The sequence below is a fragment of the Copadichromis virginalis genome, linkage group LG4 (genome assembly GCF_057382275.1).
Source record: "Copadichromis virginalis isolate Kocher_CV1m ecotype Utaka linkage group LG4, C_Virginalis_male_GT1.1, whole genome shotgun sequence".
NCBI lineage: Eukaryota > Metazoa > Chordata > Actinopteri > Cichliformes > Cichlidae > Copadichromis > Copadichromis virginalis.
Window position 1 is genome coordinate 32,730,158 of NC_140621.1, and position 10,083 is coordinate 32,740,240.

General features: G+C 40.8%; 1 protein-coding gene across 1 annotated transcript; it reads right to left on the bottom strand.

Moving 5' to 3' along the window:
• Window positions 1–857: 857 nt before the first annotated feature.
• On the bottom strand, window positions 858–7,634 carry LOC146711936 (uncharacterized). Its single transcript, XM_085452975.1, has 5 exons — window positions 7,519–7,634; window positions 5,126–5,276; window positions 4,149–4,269; window positions 3,951–4,064; window positions 858–1,212 (listed from the first exon to the last, which is right to left on the bottom strand). Exons 1-5 carry the CDS (start codon window positions 7,579–7,581, stop codon window positions 858–860), a joined length of 804 nt encoding a protein of 267 aa, XP_085309101.1. The 5' UTR covers window positions 7,582–7,634.
• Window positions 7,635–10,083: the final 2,449 nt, after the last annotated feature.

The following is a 10,083-nucleotide window of genomic DNA, read 5'->3' on the forward strand; positions in this document are numbered from 1 at the left end:
ACAGCCCCAGAGCGTAACGCTACCACCGCCATGCTTGACAGTTGGGACAGTGTTCTTAGGTTTAAAGGCCTGTCATTGCATTTGCAGCTGCAAATTTCAAGCTTAAAGGGTTTTTCTGGATTTTAGAGCAGGGTCTTCTTTCTTGGTGAGCACACTCTCAGTCCATGGTGATGTAAAACTTGCTTTCACTATGTAAAGCTGGTTTTACAGCAGTGTCTTGAGTCCTGGTTCCTTGGTTGTTCCTGAACATCCTAACAAGTTTTCTTATTCCAGACCTTGGTAAAGTGATGACTCATTCACAGACCTTGTTCTTAGGTAAATCTACAATTCCCCTTAGATCTTCTCTGAGCTCCTTGACTTTCCCATTGTTCTGAGTATTTGTCAATCCAATGAATGTTGTCAAAGAAATCATTTTTATCCTGGCAAAGAGGAACTACCAGCTGAAGTCAATCATGACCCCAATGAGAAGTTAATAGCCTTTGGACTTGTCAGGATAATATATTATAGAAAACTCAGCACCCACGTATTTAAAGATTTAAGTGAGTGTATGCTGTATATTTGAGCCTGTGTGGATTAGGAAAATCCATATTAAACATGTGCACCAAATTTTTGTTTCATTAAAGTCATTGAAGATGTCTGTTGAGCAATTATTCCATCCAGGAAAAAGAGGATCCCTGAAAGCCCAGAAAGAACACAACATTCATGTGTATGATTAGGGTGTGTTTACTTCTGACCTCAACTATGTGTGACATTGGGTGCTGTTCGAAGTCACCTTTGTTGTTGTTATATTGAAACTCAGGTGTATAACAAAACTGGTGTCTGCAGTAGGTGCAGGTACCTCAAAACAGCTTTGTAATTCACAGACTCGATGCAGAGTCCTGATTCGACCTAATGTAGTGGTCGTAGTTGAGGATGGGACAGTCTATAAATGGCAGTCTGTAGTCATAATACACGGTGGCCTCTGGAGGACTCTCCTCTGGCCCTCCTTTGAAGCCGCACTCCTCCAGCGTGCTCTCCAGGGGCAGGCGGGCCTCTTCTGTTGGCACTCTGCTACTGAAAACCTCCAGGCTCGAGGTCTGGATCCCAGCTCGGTCCTCGATCACACTCATCAGACCAAAAACTGTGCGGTTGCTCGATAAAACAACCTCAAAGTTTCCAGGGTGCGCTGTGGCCGAGGTGAAAGGTATCAGTCGGACACTCAGACGGATGAACCTGGCGGTTTAAAGAAAATGAAAATTTAGTTTTGAGTTTAGACTCTATAAAACTATGTGACTACACTATATATTTTTTATTGAATTGAAAAGAAAAAACAAAAACAATTTCCTTCAGGGTCAACCTTCGGGATCAATAAAGTTTTATTGAATTGAATTGAATATATACAGAAGATGGCTCAAAGGTTGGTTAAGTGGATTTGAAAGTCCAGATGAGAGTAAAGTATTCAGATTACTTAATATATTATCATGCTTTTTACAACTACATGAATGTACTATTGCTGTGTGATTTATTACTATTACTGAAGGATACTCCGCGTACCAACACCAACTAGATTTTTAAATCTTAATATAAATGAGTAACAGTAGGTGGACATTAGGTAAGGCTGCACTTTTTGCAGGCATCTCGTAGAGAAAACTATTCTGCGCTTATATAAAACAGGTCCGCGGCTCCAAATCGTAGTAAAGGGACCTCTGACTAATATGTTGGGTTCTGCGGGCTCATAGCTGAAAACTAGCTTTACTTTGTTGTCTGGGTCAACTTTGCTAGCGAGAGACAGAGAGAGGCGTTGAAAGGCTGCTCCAACGGAACTTATTATTTTGGAGGAAAACACGAACACGGTGTACAGTCGAGTCTTAATATCTTACTTACAACTGGACTACACTGCCCATGAGGCTGCATTCTTTAGGGCTATGCCTGTAACACTCTGCCTATTGCCTTCATATTAAATAATTTTTTGAACAATAATTTTTAAAACAATTTCTTCACGTCATTGCAGGCTGCAGTTAGAGCTGACATGGGCCAAGAGATTGAGACACAGGCATTAGAGGGGACAGCCTAACATATAAAACAGGAAAAGACCGCCGTGTAATCCATTTATTTCAACAAAGTAACTGTATTCGGAATGCCACCTTTTTAAATGGTAACTGTAACGGAATACAGTTACTCATATTTTGTATTTTAAATACATGTATTCCGTTACTCCCCAACACTGTTTCTAATTAACCAGCAGGGGGGGACTGCCGTGGTATTAAGAATAATGTGAGAATCTTGTCATTTGATTTACAGCGTCCTGATGAATTTCTGGTCTGAATCACTAGTTTAATGTCTGAATGGTCGTCATCATTATAGTAAATTAGGGAATAATTTAGAGCACAGCACTTACATTTGCCATTTGTGACCTGTTGCCAGTTAACCTGATTAGGTACAAAATGTTTCTCCCATTCTTTCTTTTTAGCATAACTTAGTTTTCCAGCCTTTATACTGCCCCCATCCCAGTGTTTTTTAAGGTGTGTTTCGAAAAGAGCCAATGTTTTTCATGAAACATTAAAATATGTCATTTTAACCATTCGATGTGTTTTCCGTGTTAAATCAGATAAACAGAAATTATTCATCTCTAGCTTTTGTTAACATCAGACAGAACGCATCAAGGCTAAATGCAAATAATGAAAATACTGCAAAAACATGTTTGTTTCAGCATCTTAACCACACGTCCGAGAAACAAACTCCAGGCCTAAACCCCTGGAGACTTTCCAGACACGGCATGCTGTTTGCTAATGTAATCAAGCAATCAGTGGGTTTAAATAACATCAGCTTGTGAAATGTAATGTTTTTGACTCTAAGTCTAATTTTATCAAACCAGTACAGCAAAAGAGGGGGAAAAAAGTGAATTCAATTCAACTCGGGCTGTGCACATTATGTTATGTGTGTGATTTACTGCTAAAACATCCTTCTGTGGCACAGGAAAACAATCACAGCAGCCAGGTCAGAAAAAGGCAACGGCACCTGTCAGCGGGCCAGCTAAAGGTCGCCCCGAGTCCTTTGTTTTCAGAGCTGTTGAGGCTGCTTGTGTCCCAATGTTGTCATTTTGGGCGTCTGAGTTACAGGAGCAGAGTCACAGTGTGATTTACAGCTGAGGGTCAGGAATAACTCAGCCTGGTTAACCTCACTCATGGAGGTTTGGAATGAATGTCAACACAGCCTGATTGTGTTTCCCAGGAGCTGCCCAGTTTGTCCCAGTGCAGCCACAGAAACTGTCGAAACTGCTTTTCTCCAGGACATGTCTGATGTCTGTCTGGCTTTATGATATTTTAAAACCAGCTGCTGCTCCTCCCACTTACTCTAAAAACAAGTCAGAGGGATTTTGTGGCTTCATGTCTGCACTGTATGCAAATTTTAAAATTGTAAATCTTTTTTTCTAAATCATTTTCTAGGTAATAAAATCAAGTTAAATTTTAATTGATGATTTACAATCAAAATATAATTTTTTCCACATATTCCACTAAATATTTATATTTATTTTGGTAAATATAAGGCAATATGAACAGATAATAAAAAATAAAAACAAATAATAAAATTGTACATAACTTATAAATAGTAAAATTTATGAAAATAATAAAATATTTAACTCTTTAAAAAATATTGAACTTCAAGAAATTACACAAACAGGAAAACAAGGTTACATTAATTAATTTTTTTATTTGAAAATTTTCCAATTGCTAAAATCAGCTAATTTTGCCAAAAAAATACACTTGAGAAAACTTTACAAAAATAAAACTGATATTTTTCAAATCATACAAACTCATGAAATACCAGAGCCACATCTGTCACATCTATGTTTGTGTATTTGTAAAACGCGGCACTGATTCTTTTATTTGCAAAACTGCGTTCACCTTTATTTTTATCTTTATAGAATGAATGTTCTGTTCATAAAATATAACACATAATGAGCTCAATACCTCTGGGCTTCAGTGTTTTGCAGTCTCTGCTGATGTTTTACATTTTCTGTCTCCACTGGTTCTTGTCTTTTTATGAAGTGCCCTGGTATCTGAGCGTGGAGCTCTGCACTGTCACTGTGGGAAATAAAATCAAGTAAACTCATAAACCTATAAAAGGAAAGATAATCAAATACTGATAGAGAAATAAGTTTGTTTCACCTCAGAGACTGTATTTGTTTCATCAAATCTTCATAACTAATCGTGTCATTGAAGGTCTTCAGCTGCTGAGTCAGCATGTGGAGCTGAAACTGCTGACAGGGGACACCCAAACTCATCAAACCTGCAGCACAGTAAAAACATAGAGAGCGTGCACGTGTAAGTGGAACGCCCTCCTCTGAAATCCAGTTTAATAATAACAGCACAGCCTTTACTCATCTGCACCGAGATTTAGATGGTTGTTTAGTTTTCCTTTTAGGGCTTCAAAGGCCAGGATCATGTGGTGCGCAAGCCATATTTTGCCCACATGTGAGTAATTATCTTTAGGACATGAAAATGTCTTAATGGTTAAAATGTGATTCCCTCTTTTCTCCTGCAGCTCACGAGTGCCCCTCACAAAGCTTCCAGATGCTGGCCAATAAAAAAAACGCTTTTATGGAGACGTGTTAAAGACGCAGAGACAGTTTTGTTCAGAAGATGAGATAACCTGAGGTCTCTCTGTGAATCGTGTATGATCTATAAACCTGGAAATGAAGCTATAAATGATCACATTGGATGTGCTGTAAAAGTAATTTATTGATTATTAAGACCTACAGCAGTGATTCTGTGCTGTAGGTCTTCCCAGTCAGAGTCATAGCTGCGGTGTTATGCTGCAGGTCTGCGCCGTAATCTCTCTGGAAGTTTACTCAGTGTGTCTGAAGTCAGACTGACAAAAGGAACATTGTCCTGGTTTTGTTTCCCAGAGCCAGCTACTCTTATCTGTGAGGAGGAAATGAGGCTCCGCTGACATTACCAAGAGCCTGATTCACAGTACCCTCCATAAATACTTCAGCACAATGACACTGTGGCATTTAGTACTGACTCACATATCTCCTTCTCTTCTGCGATTATCTTTATGTGTCACTCAAAGAAGCGAGAGAGCCTTCTCCCATCCTGGCAAAGAAAATCTCGGATTATTCAGGTCAGGGGTGATGGATTACCCAGCTCAAAGTCCTTCAGGCTGACTGATTCACTTCTGTCTTCGTCACCGCAGATGAACAGCTGATCGAACTCCTGCTGATGATCAGAAAACCACCCGATCAACTCGTCCGGGAAGCTCTCAGACTCCCGCTTGTTTGCGTTCACGGAAATCTTTAACCACAAGAAATACCACGTTACAGTAAAATCAGTACAACCATAAACTTTAGAGATGAGACACAATGTAAACATAAATAATAAAAAATTAAATGAGAAAAATCTGTGTGAAGAATGCATGTGTGCAACATGTTTATTTGCAGCGCTAAAAGAGGTAGAACTTCCACAATTTCACCCATTTATTTGGGCCTATCAATAAATATGTGAAGATTTCAGCGTGTTTGCAGCTTTTTTCTCTTTAGTGTTTTTTAATCTGAGCTTTTTTGTAAGTCTGACTCTTAAAGACTCAGTTTCCCAGACATGGTTTGCTCCTGGTAGTGTTTGGTTATGTTTGAGGAAGAAGACTGTCCTTTGGTTTAATCGAGAAAAAAAAAATTCACGTGAGAAGCAATTTAATTTACATTCAGCCAAGACCACCTTATTTCCTGAAGTCGATCAAACTGCCCCACATTTAACCAAACAGACCACCATCTCGATTTTAAACTCGCTGTAATGTGACACTTGCAGGCTTTACAGACCCACCATCCACCCCAACAGCCACTTTCTCAAAGTGTTAAGAGTCACAAGCAAATCTGTTTACACCCAACAAACCAGGGGCGGTTAACACCGTACTTCCTAGAGCTTCATCTTTTTCCCAGAAACACACGACTCACGTATCATTCAGAGTAATCGTGCATCTTCAGACACATTTTTCATAGCCTTCTGTTTAGAATAGAATAGAATAGAATTCAACTTTATTGTCATTGCACATGCACAGGTACAGGGCAACGAAATGCAGTTTGCATCCATCCAGAAGTGCTTTAGTGATATAGGTATATTACAATATATATTAGCAATAGTATAGATATGTAAGTATATTACAGAAATGGGTCTATTATGGTATGTTATAATGTACACGGTATGAAGTATGTTGTGAATATTCTATAACTAAGTATGTACAGGCTGTAGTGAGTACAAGCTATGAACAGGATATAAATATGAAAAACTATACAGAATATGAAATAAATAACTTTACAGAAATCTGAGATATACAGCTATACAGAAATGGGAACTATGCAAGTTGTAAACAGTTGTAGGATTAAAGATTATCGAATGTACAGAATGATTATTTACACAGAGCTATACAGTAGTGCAGTTAAGATAAGTGAGGGTGTAGATAGTTTCTACAGAGGCTATATAAAGTGCTAGTGGTTGTGAGTGGTGGTTCAGTCCATGTTATTATTGTGTTTGAGGGTACAGTTGTCCATTGTGTGTGTGTGTATGTTCAGTCCATGAGTTAACGTGGGTCAGATGTCAGGAGGCAGAGTTCAGGAGTCTGACAGCTGTGGGGAAGAAGCTGTTCCGGTACCTGGTGGTCTTAGTCCGGAGGCTCCTGTAGCGCCTCCCAGAGGGCAGGAGGGTGAAGAGTCCATGTGATGGGTGACTGATTTTCCCAGCCCTTTTCAGACACCGCTTCCTGTAGATGTCTTTTATGGCAGGAAGTGGTGCTCCGGCGATGCGCTGGGCAGTTTTCACGACCCTCTGCAACGCCTTCCGGTCCGAGGCAGAGCAGTTCCCGTACCAGACTGTTATACAGTTGGTCAGGATGCTCTCGATGGTGCAACGATAGAAGTTCACCAGGATGTCTGAGGACAGGTGGTTCTTCCTCAGAGTCCTCAAGAAGAAGAGGCGCTGGTGAGCCTTCTTGACCAGCTTGGAGCAGTTGGTCGTCCAGGTGAGATCCTCGGAGATGTGGACTCCCAGGAACTTGAAGCTGCTCACACGCTCCACAGCCGTCCCCTTAATGTGGATGGGTGGATGTGGGTCAGCATTCCTCCTGTAGTCCACGATGAGCTCCTTGGTCTTCTCGGTGTTAAGCAGCAGGTTGTTTGTGTCGCACCACTCAGCCAGACGATCCACCTCCTCCCTGTAGGCGGCCTCATCGTTGTCACTGATGAGGCCAATCACCGTGGTGTCATCTGCAAACTTAATGATGGTGTTGGAACCATCAGCAGGTCTGCAGTCGTGGGTGAAGAGGGAGTAGAGGAAAGGGCTCATCACACAGCCTTGTGGTACACCGGTGTTCATTGTGATGGTAGATGAGCAGCGGTTATCCAGCCGGACATGTTGGGGGCGGTTGGTCAGGAAGTCCAGTAACCATTTGCAGATGAGGGAACTGATGCCCAGGTCTGTCAGTTTCTTCTTTATCTTGGATGTTCTGTTTGAGAGTGAAACTTTGTGATGTTGGAAGTTTTCTTACATTTTTTAACTTTTTATGCTGATTTTTGGTGCGTCTGACGCGCTGCTGCTTTTTCTTCTTCATGCTGTGGTTATATGAAGAAAGCTGCTCTCTGAGCTCAGCTCGGTGTTTCCTGTCGATGCCACTGTGAAAGAGCAGATGTTGGACAGTTCAAAGTATCAGTATAATAAAGGTCTACGACGTAATTTAAGGTGGACTTGAGAACTTTTAAGAATGCTATGGATTCTATAAGAAACAAAATTGGAAGAACAGTTTGTTTCTAACTGAGGATGATTATGAAAACATAAAGTAACAAATACGGCATGCAGGGCAACAAACAGGCTGGCAAAACCTGATTCTTTACATTCACAGATGTTACTCTTTCATCATCCCTGAAGTGTGAGCATGAAAGAATCCACTTCTGGTGAATTATTAGTGACGGAAAATCCCGGTGTTCCTGTTAGTTATTTATGACGTTCAGAGAAAAAACTTTACTTCTACGACTTCTTATAAAAACCTGTCAGAAGCTATGAGGATGTTGTGCATTGTTTTTCTACTTACCTTCAGTTCTTTATGCTATTGTACTGTTGTATTCTGTCTCTCTTTGCCAACAGTTTCAGCAGTTTTTTGTTTTTACCTGATCCGAATTCAGGTCAGTTTCTGAATTTATATTTTTAAATTTCCATTCTTTCCAGGGACGACAGCTTACGTCACTGGTATTCTTTCAGCCTTTCCCCGTGACAAACAAACCCAAACATGATGACACAGAGTCCAAATGAGCTCATCAGTGACTGGAAACACGCCCCAAAAAGCTTAATGCTCTGCAGAAAGCCTGATAAATGGTTAATCCTGCTCAACCCCACATCACACATCACAGCAGCAGAGTGACAGAATAAAAAGGATAGCCAAGATGGTTTCGTGATGGCTCATCCTTCCTGCTCATCTCAAACAATGAAGGCAGGAAACAAAGCTACGGTGACCAGTCTGCTGTCTCCAGCTTCCTCACTCCCAGTACCGGTCAGTGCCAGTCACAGGGCTGGGACCTCCTGAATCCAGATATCGAGCCCCTCTTTCAGGTACAGACAGAAAATCCTGTCTGGAGATGAAGGTGTATGACCTGGACAGCCAGGAAGATCTCAGTGTGACCAGTTTGTTATTAAGCTGAAATTACACACTTACTGAAAGTGTTGATATATTCACTCCATGGAGTCAAGTCCTGGTACTCGTTATTTGGAGGAAAAGAGTGTGAGTCTTGTAACATACATCAAAAAGACCACAACAGTACTGAAGTGAACAACGCTCCACATCATGTTAGAAACCAGTCTTCTGCCGTGTTCTAGACCAATCACACCCCCAGTGCCAATGACGCTCCCCAACAGCAGCAGCCTCCCCCTCCATTAGTGCTGCCCTAATCCAATCCACCAGAACAAGCCTGATCCACGACCCACTGCCACCATCCTGGAGCTTCCACTTCTTTTGTAAAAAAGATCCACATTTAAACGTCTTCTAAAGGTTTTGTAAAAGATGTGGTGAAGGACAGATAAAGTTATCTTTCTTCAAATGTTTTGTTTTGTTTGTAGGAGACATAATCCACATGATTTTTATCCAGGAAACTGGGGTTCAACTTTTCTTGTGTACTTTTTAACTTTTAAGTTTAGTTTTCCCTCACAGTTTGCTGAGGTTTAGAACAAAACGATCTCGGTAGTTTCCCGACTCTTTAGTCCTATCTTGAGATTTTGATTAAACATAGTGGACGTGAACTTGTTTCATACTTATAGATGCCCCTGAATCCCCCTGTGAAACAAGTTAACGAGCTCCTCCTCTCCTCTGATAAAAAATAGGTGGTGATACAGTTCGTACGCTGATGATACGACTCTGCCTGATAAGTCTGCACCATCTTTTTTATGTTATGTTAATATACTGAAATCCCTCCGAGGGTCAACATGAAACACTGTGAATGAAGAGCTTATTTTATTTTCTGTTTTTTCACAGCTTCCTTTGAGGAAAATGTGACACATGTTGAGTCTTTGATCTCCCGTCCCATAAAAATCCTGCTGGTCTCATTCATATTTATGCCTTGGATTGCTTCAAAGTGCATTTCAGGTTCAACCAGCGTCTCTGGTGCGCTCTTGGTATGTTAGGGCTGTCATTAAGACAAATTCAGGAACACATTCATTCACTTCTGCACAAAGTTATGTATTAACGCAGCCCCGGGTAGCAGCAGTGATGACGCTATGGGCAAAACGCTCAAAGCAGCTGACATGAAACTATCAAAAATCGAAACGCAGAAGGTTTAATCAGACACAAACCGAGCTTCTGTCTTAATGTTTATTCTTCACTCTTTGAACAAACATTGCATTTTGACTTTAATAGCTTTAAGCTTTAAGAGCTTTATCTGCCCCCAGGTGCAGCCCAGGATTTATGCTCCAAAGCACCACCATCGGGGAGCTCTGGATGTTTGATTTGGCAGAGTTTTAGCTTTACTTCCTGACCCAACCCCAGTGCTGTGTAAACCTGAAATCTGTGAATAACACCTGACCGTTAGGATCTGTATAAGAACAGTTCTATCAGTTAACATCAGGTCAT

What these genes read in the sequence shown, in the direction of transcription:
- LOC146711936 (XM_085452975.1), bottom strand. Translation starts at nt 7,581, where the DNA reads ATGAAGAAGAAAAAGCAGCAGCGCGTCAGACGCACCAAAAATCAGCAT. An exon ending in AAACAAATACAGTCTCTGAG is followed by an intron (nt 4,065 to 4,148) that starts GTGAAACAAACT and finishes TATTTCCCACAG; the next exon opens with TGACAGTGCAGAGCTCCACG. An exon ending in CAAAACACTGAAGCCCAGAG is followed by an intron (nt 1,213 to 3,950) that starts GTATTGAGCTCA and finishes TTAAACCGCCAG; the next exon opens with GTTCATCCGTCTGAGTGTCC.